The 20,422-nt window shown below is 40.1% G+C and overlaps 1 protein-coding gene across 1 annotated transcript in view; it reads right to left on the reverse strand.

Annotated features, from left to right (window-relative positions):
* Positions 1–19,646, reverse strand: part of LOC141765974 (calcium-independent phospholipase A2-gamma-like) — a 37,484-nt gene extending 17,838 nt beyond the window's left edge. The window contains exons 1-8 of the mRNA XM_074632361.1: positions 19,495–19,646; positions 16,343–17,658; positions 14,726–14,875; positions 10,177–10,328; positions 9,056–9,150; positions 7,307–7,478; positions 6,806–6,863; positions 6,225–6,419 (exon numbers count right to left, since the gene is read on the reverse strand). Of these exons, the coding sequence (XP_074488462.1) occupies positions 6,225–6,419; positions 6,806–6,863; positions 7,307–7,478; positions 9,056–9,150; positions 10,177–10,328; positions 14,726–14,875; positions 16,343–17,590 (2,070 nt within the window). The 5' untranslated portion in view covers positions 17,591–17,658; positions 19,495–19,646. The remainder of the gene's footprint in view (positions 1–6,224; positions 6,420–6,805; positions 6,864–7,306; positions 7,479–9,055; positions 9,151–10,176; positions 10,329–14,725; positions 14,876–16,342; positions 17,659–19,494) is intronic.
* Between the last annotated feature and the right edge of the window lie 776 nt (positions 19,647–20,422).

Here is a 20,422-nt window from a genome sequence, read left to right on the forward strand (position 1 = left end):
CCAAAGTGAGTAATGATACATGTCCACAAGGACGTTTTTTATCGCAAAGGATCGCCTCACTTCCCAGCATTGAATGCTTGATGGGCTGCCACTATACAAAAGGCACTCGGCACCTGATTGGACGAACGCTTTCCCTCGTAGGCTGCTGCTCCCATCTTTAACACCAGCACCAACATAGCAGCCTGTTTGGAAACTTTCTTCTCTTATATCACGAAAATAGTTCCCCGAAATGTGTTTCTGAAAACATTTTAGAGTCGCGCCAGAAGCCCCTGATTAGCCTAGACCTCAACTTTATGCAAATGAGGAGCGACCAACGTTACGCCTCGTCTCTTGAATCACGCCGCCATGCTACCAGAATGCATTGCACGGCTGCTTACACAGACGATGAATGGGAAGCGTGGAAAGGACGGAGGCTGTGGCCACGTACCATAAGAGTCATAAGAGTGACTATTCTGATCATAGGTTTCACTTCCTCCACGGTTATCTCCTCAACTGTAGTTGACAACTACAGAATTCTGGTCTTAATCGTATCAAAACAACCAAAATCTTTTCAGATGGAGGTCCCCGAAGCAAAATCTTATCAAATCGGGGTGCGTGACCTAATATGTATCAATTTAGGAGTCCTTGACAGGAAAAAGATTGAGAACCACTGATCTAATCTACCTGCATTTGGCACTTGGTGGGTGTTAATTTCAGACCCTGTCTGCTGAGTGTGGTGCACTGTGAGAAGACAAGGGGGTTAGAGACTAGAGGAAGATTCACAAACACAGCAGTCAGTCAACATAATCAGTGGACGGACCTAATCCCCCAAACAAGCATGGCAGTGCAATCAAGTGTTTGTGCAAACATGAATGCAAGAGAACAAAAAGAGCAGTCGGCATAGGAAAAAGAGGTAAAGTGACAATGAGAGAATCCATGTGGGCGCGTTTATTCTCAAGGGACAACAAAGATCCCGAGTCTGTCTGTCAGGGAGGAGGAAGCTGTCTGCAGCGAGGCTCAACAGTCTGAGCTCCATCCTCCGACAGCCTCCAGGCCCGAGCTCCCGGGGCTTAACACAGGAGGATGAGACTGGGATGAGGAAGTGGCTAAAAGCTCACATTTATACTCTTTGTTGCCTCCCTGAATCCACCTCCTCTCCTCCTCTCTGCCTCACCGGAGAAGCACTGCGGTGCTGAGCATGTAATTTATGACCAATAACTGCACCTCCTGTGGCCTTTACAAAGGAAAAAAAGGCAACAGAAAAAGGTGAACCAAAAGGTTATGCTTTCTTGAACTGCACTTTTGGAATGGCATTTAATTATGTCAGAGACCCTGTGCCTCTTTATCCTCTTTTCTGTGAGTTCTTTAGCCACATTTAATGACTTCTTAGACTCACTTATTTCTCATTCCCTCTGTCATTTATTAGCAACAAAAAATATGGAAGTGCTGATGTGACCTACTCCATTTCAGGCTGTGTGAAGTCTTCCTGCTGAGCTCGCACTGAGGATGGTGGCCCACTGATCCCATCCCTACCATCAAATGCTGGCAGAGGTAGGTACGAAACATGCTCCCATCCCCCCCCGCATCGCCTCAGGAGACGCCATGGCAACTAGGCGGAAAAAATTGGGCCCTCCTCGCCATTCCACGCATGCCCTGGCATCCATTGTGAAACGTCTGAAGTCTTCTACTTCTTTAGAGCAGAGATAACTGAGGGAGCTTTAATGTGGAACCACCCTTCCTTCATCTCCTCCATTTTTTCGCTCTCTTCCCCTTGTTCTCCCTCACTAAGGCATCCTCTCCATGGCTATGGCAGCAAGTGTGAGGCTTTGATAACACCACGGCTGCTCTGCTTCAAAAGGTCTTGCTCCAAGTTACAATTTCCCCTGCTTTACCAGCGTGTATCTAAAGTTCTGGCCCCGCCAAGATTTCCATTTGCAGCCGGCAGAATCACAAAAAAACATCAACCAACAATCACAACTTTCTTGAAACGCTGCTTGAGAATTCCAGCATTCGTTCAGCACATGGCGTAGCGGCTCTCCTGCACTCACCGTACAAAAGGGTGATTGTTTAGGGCTTGAATTAAGTGGAAAACTCTGTGGGCGTTTGTGGAAAAGAGCGAGATGACTCTCTCTCCAGGGAATCCTGACATCACACAGACAGCATGTTATGCTCATGACTGGTTTCAGTGGCTCAAGCGGCCGATAAATAATGCCATCAGGCTGGGTGGCATTTTGAAACTGCCGAGGTTCACATGGAAATTAAAGTGGCTGGAACTATTATTAATCTTTTTTATCCTAAATGACACTGTCCAACAACTCATTAAAAGTTATATCTTAAATATTTTCATCCTGGTTATCTCCACCAAGGAGGTTATGTTTTCGGTTCAGTTTGTTTGTTTGTTTGGATTATGGAATAACTTCTGGCCCAATTTTCATGAAACTTGGCGGTAGGGTGTAGCATGGGCCAACAAACAACCCGTTCAATTTTGGAGCAGATCCAAATCACAGTGCGGATACATACAGGACATTATTTTTTACTTATAGAAACAGCCTTGCCGGAGGTCTGCACTCTCTGAGTGTCCCTCTAGTTTAAATTCATTTTTAACAAATTAGCATTTGCTTTATCACTGAAATCTGATACAAGTCAAGCTTATTATTTTGATAACAACATCTCTTTATAAATTAAATTTCTCACAAACTACTAATAAAGACACAATGGATGCTTCTGTAACAGGGTTATTATAGTAAACTAAACCTGAAACTAAAACGAAAATATAAATAATATTTTTATTCTATGTTTTATATTCTTTCAAAAAACAAAAATACAAAATAAAAATTAACATAAGTTCATTTCAGTTCGAAAAAAGGAGACAGCATGAATTTCCGTCAACTCTCATGACATCGAACCACAGAAATTGAACGGACTTGACGTTCCAGGAGATGGCGCTGTGCCGCAATTGCTTCACATCAGACACTAAAGTAGTGCGAAGATGAAACCGTAAACATTATGGCCATTCCTACACAGTTCTCCAACCATGCATTATGTATGTATATGTAGATACATACTTCTGAGACTTTATAGCTGGCCCTAACAAAAACAAACTAAAACTACTGCAAAACTAAATATACAAAAACTAAAACTAGCAAACGCACTCTGATAACTAACTGAAACTGAACTAAAATGAATTTGAAAAGTCAAAACTAAAATAAAATAAAAACTAATTCAAAACTATTATAACCTTGTTCTGTAAGCTTTGATTAATTACATTTAACAGTTTTAGTGATTTCTTTCATTTCTTTTACATTTCTATTGGTTGTTTTCCATGGTGTGATATGGATGTTAAATGTTTCTCATTTAAAATCATGAAATCAAGATGTTTAATTTGTTTCCAGCTACAGCTGGTAGAGGCAAAGGTTGGGAGTTTAAGAAGTAAAGACTCCTGACTGAAACAGAAGATATTCTGTTGATATTCAGAAGATATTCAGTTTCAGGAGGCACAAATCAGGTGCCCTCTCCTACCTCCCATCAGCTCTTGTGGTGATTTGAACGCATGCATTAATATATATTTATATATACAGTATCTGTAGAGGTTTATAGCACAATATTTTGTTCTGATGTTGGAATAGCAAAGTACAAGCTAGTAGAATATCTCCAGTCGTGTTGAACACAGATGTTCCAAAAATAAAATTGAATATAAAGTGGAACAAATGAGCAAAAGCTCAAATCATAGGGGACAGAAATGAAGTGATAAAAAAAAAAAACACAACTGATTTCTCGTCATATGTATTAAATATATTTAACTCCCGACGGTGTCTCATCCTCTCACAGTAGGAGGTTTCCTGCTGTTGGAATAACAGATCCGTAATTGGATTGTCTGTCTTTTCGTTCTAACGAGGCAGATGTGGCAGTCAGACAGTTGTGTGTGATGAAGGAAGCGCTGCATTGGGCTAATTTATGCATCTCAGTGTAGGGTGAGACCTGCTAGACAGCATGCTGGGGAAATCTACCACCACAGGTGGGTTTTCATCAACCAGTCTCTTTCATTCTCTCCCCCTGAACTTCCCCATTCACCTAAACAACTAACACAGCTCCCAATTAAGAGCGTGGGAGCGTGGCGACACGGGATATTGCCTTTGATGCAAACACATGCTCATTCACGTGTGCTGTGTCTACGTTGAGTTCGTCAGTCGTTACACCCCATCTGTGTTTTGAATGTCGATTCAAGGAGACATGTGGATATGACGGGTCAAACACGCGCTACATCCAGTGAATCCTCAAACAGATGTGGAGCTTAATGACTTGCATGCATCTATGTTTCCCTGTGTGCTTTTAATCTCTTTTTCTACAGCACTTTGTAACTAAATACTTGTTTTCTAAGATTCAACTATGCCTCTACTCATGTGGTTTGTTGTTACTGACTAAGCCCTTACTGAAAAGGTAAAGGCAAACAGAGTGGCCATACGTATTGATTAGTAAAACGGTAGAGTGGAGTGATGGTTTGTTATGCCGCTGATGGCTAATGCATACCTGTTTAGCGGAGATGGATTTAAGTGTCTCACTGCGTTTCACTCTCCTGTCAGGATGTAACTGACTGGAAATAAACACTGACAGGACGGAAATGGAGTTCCTCCTCCCTCTCACTTGCCGTCTGTGTGGGGGATTTTTTTCTCATTAGGCTCCTCAAAATCCTTCAGACTCTCCACCGTCAACACTGACTGTACCGGGCGTTTAAATCCAGCAGCCCAACAATAAGCCCTTGATAACTGTAGCAGAGGACTGCGGTTAAATTGTCACTAGGTGTGTAAATAAATGGTGTGAATGTGAAGCAGGGTGTGAAAGAGATAATGAGTACAAAAATAAGCCTTCACACGTACAATGAACATTAAATATCACAATATTTCACTGGCCAAGCAAAAGATCTTAAAGCTGCGCACACGGTGGTTCACTGATGACTTGTTTGTGCGTTCCCTTCATGCATCATAGCCACAGTTTGGAGTATTAAAATTTTATAGAATAAAAATATTCATAATCTGACAACAGCTTTGTAAGAGAAAAATGTGTGTTTTTTCTTAAGATGGCACCGGAACTGACCAAATTATATTAATTGGACTAGAAAAGGCTTGAGGGTAGCACAAGAGAACATGTACAAATGCACACACAGGTACTTTACTGACTTGACTGTTTACTATGTAATTTTGACCATGGCCAGGAAAAAGAAATGCATAGGTACAGCTCACGTCTTAATTTTGTGTCTTCACACAATAAAATCCACTTGTGAATCACAGTGTTGAAAATTGTATTAAATAATCATAGAATTCACACCAGGCAGGTGTGCCTGTGCCACGCCATCATTACACTTTTCTGCGGCTGGGAGGCGTATTCATGTGGAAGAAATTCTTTGTAACATAGGTCGACATGTCACAGGAGTCACAGGATCTGTTTACTGAATGGCTGACGATACTCTCTGGCCGCAACTTCCCGGCTAAAACTTAAGCTTTTCTCAACTTCGCAGAATCAAAGCGCCAGAGTTCATTGAGCTTGGGAGCGGCCGCCACAGCTTTCCACAGACATTGCATCACAGCTCGCCACAGGCCGCACTTAACCACTGCTCTGGTGTGAATTTGGCGTTAAAAAGACATCCCACAGACAGCTACTTTGCATATCGACTAGGTTTTGATCATAAGTGTGTTTTTGACAAAATTACAAACAGCATGAAACAAAGGCCTTGGCAGAAATTGACTCAGCTACATGTTCACTCCTCTTGACCAAAGGAATTACAAATTAATTAGGAACAATTGAGCTTGGTGATGCACAAAATGGTTCATTGGAGTGAAAAGCCAAAAATAGAGTTAAAAATCTGACTAGTACGGCTTTTGTATTGACCCTAAAATGTGTGCATGCAATGTTTGAATGCACCCATCAGGTCTGAGGGCTGCCAAAGAAAAAAGCCTATGAGACAACATTCAATATGCATTACGTTCTGTAACTGTGACACATGTTCTCTTGGAATTTAAGCTCACGTAACAGTGGTGCTCATGACAATCATCCTCCATAAAAGCATCAGCTAAAAGCTTAAAATCTAAATGTAGAGTCTAAATCCACTGCTGCCATAAAGTCCTTCCGCTCTTGTGTAACCAACAGTGACAGGAGATACTTCTGAGACAGATTGTAGGATTTAATCACCAAGTTGATCATGACCAGTGCCACCCTTTTCACTACCCTTTTGCTGTTGTGAGTGGACTGACCTGGTGGAGATCATTTCCCAAAGCGAACTCCTGGAAGTACCCTGGGGCTGCTGACGTGGCACGGATGGCCTGCCAGAGCTGGTGCTGGCAGCCCCCCAGGTAGTGAGAGCGCACCCCGGGCAGCAGGTTGTAGTTCCTGAACACATAGGCCTTCAGAGGAGTGCCCCGGTTCACTACGGTGCTCACCGCTGCCACCTATAGGTACAAGAAATGACATACAACTTGCATGAGGCAGCATTTTACAAAGAGATCTAAAAATACAGGCATAATATCTAGACCGACATTCTGACAGATCAATTTAATATCATCTCTGTTCTGTGAGCCTCAGAGGAGTCTGCTGACATGTGAAATCCTGCATACTTCTTTATCCACACTGACTTGTATGGCTTTAGGGTGTATTCTCCTTCCACTTGTCATTGCAGAGGTATGCAAGACAGAGATAGAGACAGAGATAGAGACAGAGACAGAGAAAGGAGCTTCCTCTGTAATAACCCAGTAAACAAGGTGAGACTGAGGCTCACTGGTCAGCGCCAGAACAGAACAAGAGTGAAGAATGAGTCAGACCGTCTTCTAAAGCTCACCTTGGGGCATTCGGGGTTTCTTGAAGTTTCCACCAGGAGCTGAGAGCCCATTTTCTCTCTGTGGAGGGGAAGATAGGATAAAGTTATTTTCTGGCTTAGTGGATTTTGGACAGTAGTATGACTTGTTACAGATTCCTTTCTGCAAGCTCCATGAAATCCTCCTGCAGATAGAACATTTTTGTGATCGGCATAATTACAGTATTTTCAAAAGGACCGTTCTAGTGTTCTAAAGGTTTTAGGCCATCTACAACAATCTATGTATACTTTATATGACAGCTGTAACCCTCCAACATCGCAACTCCAGTATGTGTCATACCCCATAGCTCAAGACAGTGTCCCAACCTTATTTCAATAGCCTTGATCGAACCCGGGACGTTGCGGTTATATGCATGTGCTGTAACCATTCAGCTACCAAGGTGCTCCACTTACATGACATTGTAACATGGCTCCAAATTAACAAAGCACAGGCACCACTCTGCTGTAAATGACAAATGAACCGACCTGAGGATGTTCTCCCAGGCTTCGCTGTCATAGAAAGCATGGCTCCAGCCCATCTTCACAGTGCCAACAATGACGTTCTGCTTGAAGACATCTGAACCCAACTTCCGGTAAAGATCATCACACTCGTTCAGCGGGATTTGGAACAAACCTAGCATGAACCCCAAGATAGCACCTGAGGAAAAAAAAACACACGCAAACATTCAAAGTGGGAACGTGACTGAGGAGGACCGGTAAACGAACCATACAACAGCATATGTTTGTAAACAGGAAGTATAAGAGCTTTAGTCAGTCCTTTGGGAATGCAACAAGGTAATAAACGAGCAGGCAAGTAATGCACAGCTCGCCGTTATTACTCTCAAGTCCTGGAGTTGATGCAAAGCTAATTGCCTGAAGGATTACCTGTTAACATTTCCCTTGGATGATCCTTTCATAGGAAGTGCACGAGATTAACATGGCTATTACACTACTTCTCAACTACTTTCTCTCCATGATTAAGGATCCCTGACAGGATTACCAAGCCACAGCAGTGCTATGAGGGCAGAGATGGGGTGCACCTGAATAATGGGGGTGATCAAACTCGCCAGATGTGGCCCAGATGGGTTTTAAATGTGTGAACATCATTCGATCTAGCAGGCGGATTATATTAGGCTTTGACAACATTCACTAAATGTGAAAATGAACTTCCACCAACTGGTGGAGATTAAGACTGAGGTAAGAGATAGGAGCTGGGGACAAACAGAGACTTCTGCTAGTGATTAAAGGCCGAAGTACTCTGCAAATAATTTTAATCTGCTGTGAAATGAAAACAACCAAGTAGCAGGTGGAGAAGACAGTTTGAGGATGGTTTACAGCATCCCCTTGTGGTAATTTTGCATACAGGAAAAAAAAGTATGAACCCACCTATTAAACAATTCCTGAAACCAAATGAAGCAATTACATTACATGACAAATGTAATTTTTAGGGCGGTCAATTGATTGAAATATTTAATCGTGATTAAGTCATTTTTAATCATTCATTTTTTTATCTGTTCAAAATGTGCCTTAAAAGGGAGATTTGTTTTGTATTTATTTGTAGTATTTAATACTCTTATCAACATGGGAGTGGGCAAATATGCTTGCTTTATGCAAATGTATGTATATATTTATTATTGGAAATCAATTTAACAATATAAAACAATGATAAATACTGTCCAGAAACCCTCACAGGTACTGCAGAGTTAGCATAAAAAAATATGCTCAAATCATAACATGGCAAACTCAAGCCCAACAGGCAACAACAGCTGTCAGTGTGTCAGTGTGCTGAGGTCAGAGGTCAAGGGACCTCTTTGAAAATGGCCATGCCATGACCGGTACCAATGGATTCCTTAGGTTTCCTAGTTTCATATGCCAGTAACTTCACACTAGCTTGAAAATTGAGCTCGCTACAATCTAAATATCACAAGTAATGTGTTGAGAAATTGGTGGCGTTAAAACAAATTTGCGTTAAGGCGTTACTATCGCGTTAACTTTGACAGCCCTAATAATTTCATAACCTATTTAAGAATTTGAACAATTTGAAACAGTTTTGCTGTGAGTTACAAAGCAGAGCGGTGTTGGTGGTGAAATTGAGGTCAAAACAACAGCAGAGCAACAAATGGGTCAGTGTGAGATCAGTGCTGCTGCCTGTCCGGCCTGTTATGTTGCACTCTGCTCACATAATCCAGACACATACATCCACAGACAGAGAAGTAGGGCAGGAGGAGAACGCACCTGTGCTGACACCGCAAATATAATCAAACAGTTGGTAAATGGGTTTGCCGGTCAGGACTTCCAGCTTGTGTAACGTCTGAAGTGCAACAAGTCCCCTGAAAGTACAAAGTCAGACACAAAGAGCGATATATTAATAAAATAACAACCACAGCACATACACATTGGCTACAAAAAGTGACAACTGAATGTTTCTTAAAAATACATTTACTTGACTGATTAACACAACTAATAGATTCCCCGCCCCTCCTTCCTACTCACATTAGATTAGAGAGATTATTGTTCTGTATGACTGTAGAGAAAATCTGTTATACTACCAGGGGAACAGAGAGTACATTTTACAAAGTGTGGTTCCCCTTCTTTACATTTTTTGATAAAGCCACTACAGTAAGAAAGCCTGCTACCTCAGCTCACAGCCCTTTATATCTATTTATTTAACCTCGATTCAGCCCTGGTACCTGGTGCTCCTTTTTAATGTAGCTTCTATTGGTGTATTGTGTTTTTATGTGAATGTTTTTTAATGTGTCTTGTCTGGATGTGATATGTTGTGTTTTAGTGTACCCATTTTTAATAGCAGTTTTTGCACATGCGATCCAAAGACAAATTTCTGCCATTTGTACATGAAAAGATGACAATAAAGTGTTTTCTATTCTATTCTAATCTCTAAGTAGCTATTTTTTTATTTTTTTATTATTATTATTATTTTTATTGTATTTATTTATTTTTTCTTAATCCATTTTTTTCTTTTCCTATTTTATTCATCAATTTTCTTTCCTTTATTTCGCTACTATTAAGGTGTATTTTAAAAATTTTCTCTGTATTGTTTATCCATAATTTAGAATATATTTTCTGTGGTCAGCTGTGTTTGCTTGTTTTGTTTGTGAGCAAATAGATGTGTTGTGACACGGGTGAGCATTGTTGAGAAAAACAAAATCCTTTCCCTGTACAGTTACTGTTTAATTCATTATCGACAATCAATAAAAGACCTTTGAAAGAAAGATACTGCTTTTCAAAACACGGCCTTGACTGCTTTAAAGGCTATTAAGTTCGGCTTTGAAAAGACTTGACATCAGTGACTGATATCTTACAAGAAAGAGAAGAAAACAGAAGAGCTGAACTTGTACCTTAACCCTCCTCCATCTATGGACAGGATCCGTATGCCCCGACCTTTCACAGGTTTATGGTATCCCACGAGAGTGAGGGCTTCGCTAACTGCTGCCCTCAGGCCGGGGTCACTGGCCTGCTTGAGACGCAGCAGGCATGGGACAACCTGCTCCTGTTAAACACATAAACACACTAAATGAGAAACACAGGCCAGAAATGAAGGCAAACAGGAGATGGGGCTCAAAATTGTGAAGGCAGAGCTACTCAACTACAGTGGAAACTTCTTATAGTGATCACGTCTGTCCGGGTCAAACTGATCACTAATTATGTATTACATGAATATAAAGTAATGAAACGGAGAGCTTCGCTATTTACTGAATTTTATTGACGGTTCAAACTACAGTATGGCTGTTTCAAATGCTTTTCAAATTGCTGTACAAATTAAATTACTGTACTGTGTATAATTCAAATACACTACAATACTGTTCATAAAATATAATCTACATAAATTCAAATTATAATTAGGCTGTAGCCTAAAACAGTATTGTACTGTTTACGAATACAGTAACATCAGTAGTGAAGATAGGCTACTAAACCACAGCTTGGCGGTGGTTTCAGTGTATATGAACACTGTAAGCAGACTACTTGATTACTATAAGCACATTATTTAAACGTGTGTCTAGAATTAGACACAGAGGAGACCATGGTATCCTATGACATGACATCACTTTTCACATGCATCCCCACCAGGGAGGCAGTAGAAACTGTGAGGAAACGCCTGCAGACTTAGACTACAGCCAAACCAAACTAAAACCCTGACCATATCTGCCAACTTTTGGACCTCTGCCTGAACACCACATATTTCCAGTACAACGGGGGGTTTAACAGGCAGACACATGGCTGTGCTATTCACCCATAGTTGCCAACCTTTACATTGAAGAGGTGGAAAACAGAGCCCTGAACTCCTTCAGGGGAACAACACCGAGGCACTGGTTCAGATATGTGGATGACACATGGGTCACCATCAAAACACAGGAGGTGGAAGCGTTCACAGAACATATCAACTCTGTGGACAGTAACATCAAGTTCACACGGGAGGACGTCAAAAACAACAGCTTGGCCTTCGTAGACTGTGAAGTTCATTTTGAGGAAGACAGGAGCCTCCACATAAGAGTTTACAAGAAACTCTCACACGGACCAATACTTACTCTTCGACTCCCACCCTCCACTGGAACACAAGCTTGGAGGTATCAGAACCCTGCACCACCGAGCAGATAATATATCGACAAGTGCACAGGCTCAAGAAAAGGAGCGAAAACACCTGAAAAGTGCACTTAAAAAACGTGTGGATACCCAAACTGGACCTTTGTGAAAACAGCCACAAAATCCAGAAAGAACACCAGTACCACGGGTGGCGAAGAAAAGGAGGACAGACATAACGACATTGTCATCCCCCATGTGTCTGGAGTGTCTGAGAAACTCAGGAGGATTTTTAACAAACACCGCATCCCTGTGTTTTACAAGTCCAGCAACACCCTCAGACATAAACTGGTCCACCCTAGTTTATGTTTGGGCACACCCAAACACAAGCAAAGCAACCTGGTGTATGCAGTCCAATGCAGTGAGGAGTGCACGGATTTGTACATTGGTGAAACCAAACAACCACTAAACAGACAGATGGATCAACACAGACAGGCAGACTCCTCAGGTTTAGACTCAGCAGTCTATCTACACCTGAAGGACAAGGGACACTCTTTTGAGGACAACAACGTGAATATTTTTGACGGGGAGGAAAGGTGGTTTGAAAGAGGAGGGAAAGAGGACATCTATGCCAAAGTAGAGAAACCATCACTCAAGAGAGGAGGAGGCCTAAGGCATCACCTGTCTTCCACCTACAATGCTGTCCTGTCATCCCTTCCCAGGAGATTAAACAACCATTCACACTTGACCTCACCCGACAATCATTCACACCTGGCATCAGCTGACTCTAACGACCCATAACTACAGTCGTCACACCGAGGAGCACCAATGTACTGTGTGGTTTCTATTATCCTGCTAACGACCCCACAGAGGTTAAATTCCTGGGTTCCCCTGCCATTTAACCAAAACTGAAGAAGCTTCTTGGATGAGAGGTGAAACGTATTCAGAATCTAAACCAAGTCCAGTTGCTGCTGATTTAACCCTTACTCGGATACCATGACCTGGATGACTGAGAACCTTCACAAACATTATTTAAACAGCATTCGTAAAGGAATGATTCTGTCCCATGCTTTTTGATCCATATAAGCGGTTGATCACTGTAACCGTGATCACTATAAGCGGTTTCCACTGTAGTTGAAAATAATACATCTGCTGTATTTACCTTCTATCCCTGTATTTGCTCTCATTACCAGTCATACCGCATCGCTCCTATTCTGATGCTTGTTTTCTTTCAGCATGCAGTAACAGACAAACCAGGGCACAAACAATCGATGCTTCCTAAACGAAGGGGTCGATCCCACTGTCTCTCTCGAATTGGCTGCAAATAAACAAGTTTTTGCCTTTTTGCAAGTCATAGTTTAATCAGAATGAAGGTGGGATCATTTGGAATGGAAAATGAATGCATATCGAACCCTCACTGAAATGAAAGTAGAGCAAAAACTTGTGTTACCGAAGCATTAAAGTGTTTCAGAGGACATATTTTCGTCACTGCACGACTGCATTGAGACCTCAGTCAATCCCCACAGTGGTCTCCTATATTTCTGTTGCCATTTGCAAAGATATCAAAACTTATTCTTCCAACGATATGCTGGGGTAAACACTGTTCTTGATCTTTCATAGAGGATTAACCTTCATCACAACAGTAAAAGTAGCCTTGGTTTGAAATAGCTTCCTGTAAGTTCCTGACAGCATCACAGATAAGGCCGAGACATAAATAAATACTGCAGTATGTAGTCTGCATGTTCAGAAGCTGCTGTGCTGTGACATTAAACAGAGAGCGACATGTAACCTGTTGCCACAGCTGACAAACTGACATTTGCCTGGCATGGGAAAATTCCCAGACACAAGCTAAAGGCCATTATTATCTACATTATTTGCATGCCAAATATAACACGATTATGTATGCATAAAAAAATGTTGCTGTAGATATTGTCACTGGTTCTTTCTCTCTCTATTAACACCCTTGAAGGTGTTGCTATTGAGTTTGTTGATACATATAATATCTGGGCATTTGACTGGACAATAATCTAAATATTAAGCATCACACTGGAACACTAAGTAAGAAGCTCAAGTTCACACTGGGTTCCTTATATAGATTAAAGTCATGTTTCTCTCCATCCTCACGTAAATAACTGGTTATTCCTGTCCTATTCCTGGCTATTCCTGTCTCAGCTAGACTATGGTGATACCATGTACAGATTTGCCTGTCCCACTACTTTGGCCTTATTTGAGCCACGTTATCATGTTGCTCTGAGATATACAGTATTTCAAACTCAGGCTACTTATTGTACAATCTGATTGGACTGTCTTCACTTGCTATGCACAGGATGCAGCATTGGTATATCTTAATGTACAAGGCAGGTTACGCATGTACATATGCGCTAAGTTTGTACTTGTACAAAAGACCTATAATCTTAGGTCCAATAATTGGCAGGGCTTTAAGTAGGGCTGCATGATCTTGAAAAAATATCTAATTGTGATTAATTTGACTGATATTGCATTCGCGATATGATTTGCGATATTAGAGGATATGATCATTTTTACAAAATATGATTTTCACTGAAAAACATACTAAAATGATTATGGTGTGATTTTTTTGCAGGGGTATGTACAAAACAAAGGCTTTCTTAAAACTGTAGAATATGATGTGTAGGCTAGGACATCTCTGTAGCACGGCAGTATTTAATTTAAAAATGGCACACATTTTGCCTTTAAGAAATATTGCGATTTCCTCCTCATCCTGCGATTTGAATATTGCATTAGGCCATACTGCTATTTTGATAAAAAATTTGATTAATTGTGCAGCCCTAGCTTTAAGGTGCCACCTGTGCGGACTGAGACAGGAAAAAAGGAGTCTATTTTATTATGACCCTTTGGTCCTGGAATGATCTTCAGGCTAGACTCCACTTGGAGTCCCACATCTCGCGAGCCGGTTTTAAACAAAAGTTATCAGAAGTTTCGATCACAAACTGTTCTTGAAACAATGCGGACTTGTCATGTCTTGTCGCCTTTTTGTCTATATGTATCATACACTTTCTCTCTATTTAACCTCTTCTGTTGATTTGTGAACTTTAGTTTTTACTCTGTAATGTATTGTTTTGTTTTATTGTATGTATGAGATCAACGTGCATTTGACTTTTAACTTTGCTGCTTTCTTGGCCAGGTCGCCATCGCAAAAGAGATTTTTTTCTTAATGGGTTTTATCTGGTTAAATAAAGGTTAAATAAAACGTGAAAAATAAACATCATAAGCTAGCCCCAAACATCAAGAGTTGATGCTTTTGACATGCTAAGCAGTGTCAGACACATTCCTGACAAAGCCTCAGGTTGTGAAAAAGGACAAAAATGCTAGACTGTTCAGATTTCTCACCTTGATTGCAACACCACTCGTCTCTGGAAACTCCAGGAGATGGTAGCTGAGGTCCTCCACCCTGTTGATGTAAACCCTTACATCTGAGGCCCTGTGGAGAGACTGAACCAGACCCCGAGTTCGATTGTCCACACTCACCCTGGCAATGATCTAAGAAAAAAAAATGTGCAACCAGTTACGTCTAGCTATTTAAGCATTAGCTGGGATCCAAGTTAAAACGTGACACGGTGTATGGCTCATTTAAAAAGGTATCTCTCATTTCTATTTACAAATGCACAGTAGCTAATGAATGTTGAAATCAGTGAGAACATTATTAAAAGTCCAATACGCATAATATCAAATCACTAAACTACAATATGACGGCATTAAGATGATGATAAACATAGCTTGTTTCACTTCCACGGGCCGGACCCCAAAATTTAACTTTGAGCTTCAATCAAAGGAGGAATAATCAAGTCAAATATTTTTAAATGCTATATGACTGTATATCATGTTTTTGTACAACAGCTATGGCTTGAGTAGTATATTATATATTGTGATCAACACATTAATCCATCATCTAAAAGTAAATTGGGTAATACCGGTAGTAGGGCTGGGCTATATGACGATATACTATATCCTCAAGACGATATAAAAATGTCTATCGTATATATTTTTCTATATAGTTTATATCGCAATATAGGCTAAACCGTTATTTATATATATTTTTTCTCTATAATTTCACTTAAAATGGTTATTTTGCACTCAAGTTCTTAAAATGAGAAAATACTCCTTTCATATGTAAAGTATTTAATTCATACAGGAGTATACAAAAATAGACTTTACCATGTGATTACTTCATATAGACTATTTATTTATAGATTTAGCAGAAAGCATTCTATATTGTGATATATATCGTTATCGAGATATGAAATGACCTAAATGTGATAGATTTTGGCCATATCACCCAGCCCTAACCGGTAATAACTTCTTAATAAAAGGTCCCGAAATTGAGCCTAAAGGTGAACCAGCCCCTAAAATCTAATTGACTGAGGAGGGTGGTTAAATCATGAACAGATTAATAACAAAGCTGCCTGCCAGTAACTAACCAACTGAAATGTTGTCAACAAACACGTACCTTTTCAGTAACTTTAACTAGATTTTGTTACTTGGATGGTACAGATTTCATGTTTCTCCTTGGATTAAATGTAACATGAATTGGACAATAACCCACCTGTATATCATATCAATCTGTTGTATATTATCAGCCAAAGGACACAAGTCATGTAGTGTTTCTGCTATCTGCTATTTCAAACAAAACAAATATTAATAGTTCCTGTTTGAAATACTCAATCCAGCCTTGACATTAACTGAATGTCAGTATGTTCATCTCCACAACATAAAAGCATCAGGCTAGGCCTATAAAGTAAACACCTTCTGTGGCCCTCTAACTCCACAAGAGGGGTTATTTTTGAAAATAGATTCCCAGAACTCACGTAACACATCAACACACTACCCTGAGACATATAGAGTAGCATGAGCTCTGGTCAATGTCTGGACAGCAGGCACCCTGCTATAATATAGCAGAACTATCTGATGTGGAAAATATGTTTCACTTTATAGACAGCTTAGACTTACCTTCTCCCTTTGAAGCAGTAGTTTCTTGGTTTTCTCCTCTAAAGACTTCTGCTCCTTACTAACTATGGCCTCCACCTGTTTGACTTGTGCATCCTCAGACTTCTTTTCTTCCACTGAAACACTTTTGGACTCCGCTGCTGTCCTAAACTTTGGGACCAGGGGAGTAATGTAGCTTCCTACAAAGGCTTGTACAGTGGGAGCCGAGTAGGACAGGTAATGTCCTAAACCTTTCTTCGTGGACGGTGGGGTAACTGGAGCAGCAGAGACTGTTTTATCAGATACTGGCACGAGGTCACTAGTTTGTTGACCCTGAGAGGAAGCAGAGGGATAGTCAACATTGTCCACTTTCTTGTCCTTTGTAGTGCTGCCAAAGTATGAGTTGATGTGATGGGCCAGGTTGTTGTAAGTCTCATCCAGGCTGCCTGAAAAGGTGCTCGGATGGAAAAGTGCTGTGGTTTGTTCAGAAGTTGTGCTCTTGCTCTCGGTATCACTCGGTGAAGGTTTAGGCTCCTCTTGCTTCCTTGCACAACTGGCTTTGGCAGCTGGAACAACGCGTCTCAGCCTTTTCTCCTTAGGTTCACGCACAGTCAGAATTGTGGCAGTGCCAGTCACTTGGGTAGGACTGGGAGGATGAGTAGAGGTAGTGGCACTTGCATCAAATGTAGCAGCAGAAGTAGGAATAGAAGGACTGGCAGACGATGGCATACATATAGGTTTGGGTGTTGTAGATGTAGAAGTGGGGGCAGAATTAGTGGGAGCAGGAGTAGCCGCAACTGCACTCTCCTCTACTTTTGGCGCTGACTCAACACTTGCCTCACCCTTTTTTCCACCCTTTAAAGCATCAGGCTTGAGTCTGGCAATTTTGGAGAGAAGTTCTGTGTGTGTCCCACTCACAGCTTTAGAAACTGTGTCCAGTGTGTTCCTGACCCGCGACATGTGTTGGCTCAGACCAGCAGACCACCGTGAGGCTGAAGTGTTCAAATACAAGGTGCTGGTGTGCAGTCCAAGCCTTTGTCTAACCTGGTTAGCTTTGTAGAGCCATCCTTTACGTCCAGTGATCCTCAGGTGGTGGATGTGCCTCCAGCTGAGATAGCCAACCTTGTAGCAATAAGGTTGTTGTACGTGAACCCTGCAGTGAGAGGTACCAGACAAGGGAAGTGATGCTGCTGACTTGCGGGCATGTGTATGACACATGTGAAATGCTCTGCTCACTTTCACCCAGGCATTGGGAGCCCAGTTATTACTCATTCTTCCAAGTCACAAGAGTTTGTACCATCCACGGCAATATTAGGTCTTTGCTCTCCCTTTTCATTAACCTGGTGATAAACAACAAAAAAAGGCAAGAAAGAAAACCATGAAAATTACATTACTTAGATTAAAACTACAAACACTGCTCCTATAACCGGCTTGATGTTTTCTTTTTTTTTGCTCTAAGTCTTTTTATTGGTATTCTGTACAAAATCCAATAAATCACAGAAATAATGGTATAAACAAATTATATCCCCCCCATCCCTATAACAATATTACTGCACCATTAAATAAGCAGAGTTAATTTCATAAAAATGTATACATATAAATTAATTAAATCCTATATCAACATAAATGAAACACATACAAAACAAATAAAAAGAAAGAAAAGGACCAAAAAAACAAATAAAAAATAATAATAATAAATAAAAAATAAAAACAATAATTATAAGTTGTGAATTATATGCAATATGGGGTCAGCAGTTTAAAACTTCAATGTCAGTTGTATCCATTTTTTCTATATAGGTTAAAAAGGGTCTCCATATAGCATAACATTTCTGAGCACACCCTCTTGTAGTATAGCGAATCTTCTCCAATACCAAATGATGTATGAGATCTTTAAACCACATCCTAAAGGTTGGAGGATACTTCTCCTTCCATTTAAGAAGTATAAGTCGTCTAGCTAAGAGAGATGCAAAAGCTATCATATTCTTTGCTTGGCGACTAAGATGTATGTCTTGTGGTAATACTCCAAATACTGCAGTAGTAGCAGAAGGTTCTACAGGTACTTCCAAAACATCTGAAAGGGTTTTACATATTGACTGACAGAAACTATTTAGTTTTGGACAGGACCAGCCCAGATGTGAAAGGGTGTTCTGGTCCTGCAGGACCAACTCCAACTCTGAGTTCTTTTGAATCAAATTTTAAAACTTTCCTGTTTGCTGCTGCTGCCTTTTTTAAAACCAGATAATGATCTTATACTGCACTACAGCTTTTACTCTTGTGTGTTATACTCTATTTTAGCTTCCATCCTAGTTTTTATTTTTAGCTTTTATTTTCTAATCTTTAATGTTTTTATAAAATGTTGTTTTAATTATGTCTTAATGTTCTTTTGTTTCAAATATTTTTATTAGGAAGCATGTGCATATATATATATATATATATATATATATATATCAACAAAAACAGACAATACTAGGAACTAAGGGCAAACAAAAATGGAGACAAGTAAATACAAAGAACAGAAGTAGTTAAAGGAAAAAAACAAACAAAAAAAACCCAAACAAACAAAAAATAAATAAAACACAGACAATACCCTAAGGCACACAAATCAGTGAGACATTGTCTTAATGTTATTTTGCACTTTGTCGCAATGTTCTTGAATGTTTGTGTAAAGCACTTTGAATTGCCCTGTTGCTGAAATGTGCTCTACAAATAAAGCTGCCTTGCCTTGCCTTGGAGCTTGCCTGCATCTAAGAAGTATAAGTCGTCTAGCTAAGAGAGATGCAAAAGCTATCATATTCCTTGCTTGGCGACTAAGATGTATGTCTTGTGGTAATACTCCAAATACTGCAGTAGTAGCAGAATGCTCTACAGGTACTTCCAAAACATCTGAAAAGGTTTTACATATTGACTGACAGAAACTATTTAGTTTTGGACAGGACCAGAATAGATGTGAAAGGGTGGCTTGAGCTTGCCTGCATATGTTGACAGTTGTTCTGTTGTCTTCAGAAGTGAAATATCTTTGGTAAATGATGCTAACTGAGAGGACAACACAAATAGCTACCTGCTACTCACAATAACAGGTTTCATCATCAGCAGCTAGCTGTTAGCCTCACTAGCTAGCTAACGTTAACTAGCCTGCATTCATTCATAAAGGCTACACAAAACACAACAAAACATACCTTTTTATGTCGTCGTATCATTCATAGCGTCCTATCAAAAGCTAGAATAATGTAATATACTCATTAAGTCGTTAACGTTAATACAGAAGTAGTTATAGCAACGGATGATGGCAACAACACGGTCACTCGACCTGGCACTGAATTTACACAGTGACGTCGGTCCAAAGAAAAACAATGATCACGTGATATTATATGCGCTCTGCTATTGGCTGCCTCACACTTGGCCCCTTTAAATGGAGCCTGTTGATTGGTTGAGGGAAGTCTACTGTTAGCTGTACCTAGAGGGTTAATTTGTAACATTTACCGGCGTCTCCCGTGTAGACCATGTGGTAGGCGGGGTGAGCAACCAAATATCAAAAATGTATCCCCACCCTTCTACGTTTCACGCGGGATACAAAGGTAATCAAATGGAGCGACGTGCAGACACTTGGAAACGTTATAATCACATAACTACTATGCCCTAAAAACTCTATAAGATTACAGTATGTGTATTATAATGTTAATAATAAGATTTAGTTTATATTTTTTATATTCAATTTGCTTTATTGGCATGACTGTCAGGTGAACAATATTGCCAAAGCGTCAATTCAATAAGAAAGAAAAAGAAAGAAAGAACAAAATAAAAACAAAACATATATATAAATATATACAGTATATATACAATTCATTAAGCAAATTACAATAACGAGATATTTAAAAAGAACATGTAAATGGAAGAAAACAATAAAGAAGTAATTAATTTGTGTTGTGTCGATAAAACAAACAAACAAATAAAAAACAATTAATAACACTATATTGCAATATCAAAGGATAAATGTAAAAACCAACAAAAAAACACAAAAAAAACACCATGAAGTAGAGGAGTAAATAAAAGGCAGAGTGTGAGTTACATCTATTATGTGTTGTTGTTGTGGTTGTCTCTTAGGCT

This window comes from Sebastes fasciatus, chromosome 4, assembly GCF_043250625.1.
Source record: "Sebastes fasciatus isolate fSebFas1 chromosome 4, fSebFas1.pri, whole genome shotgun sequence".
NCBI classification, from domain to species: Eukaryota; Metazoa; Chordata; class Actinopteri; order Perciformes; family Sebastidae; genus Sebastes; species Sebastes fasciatus.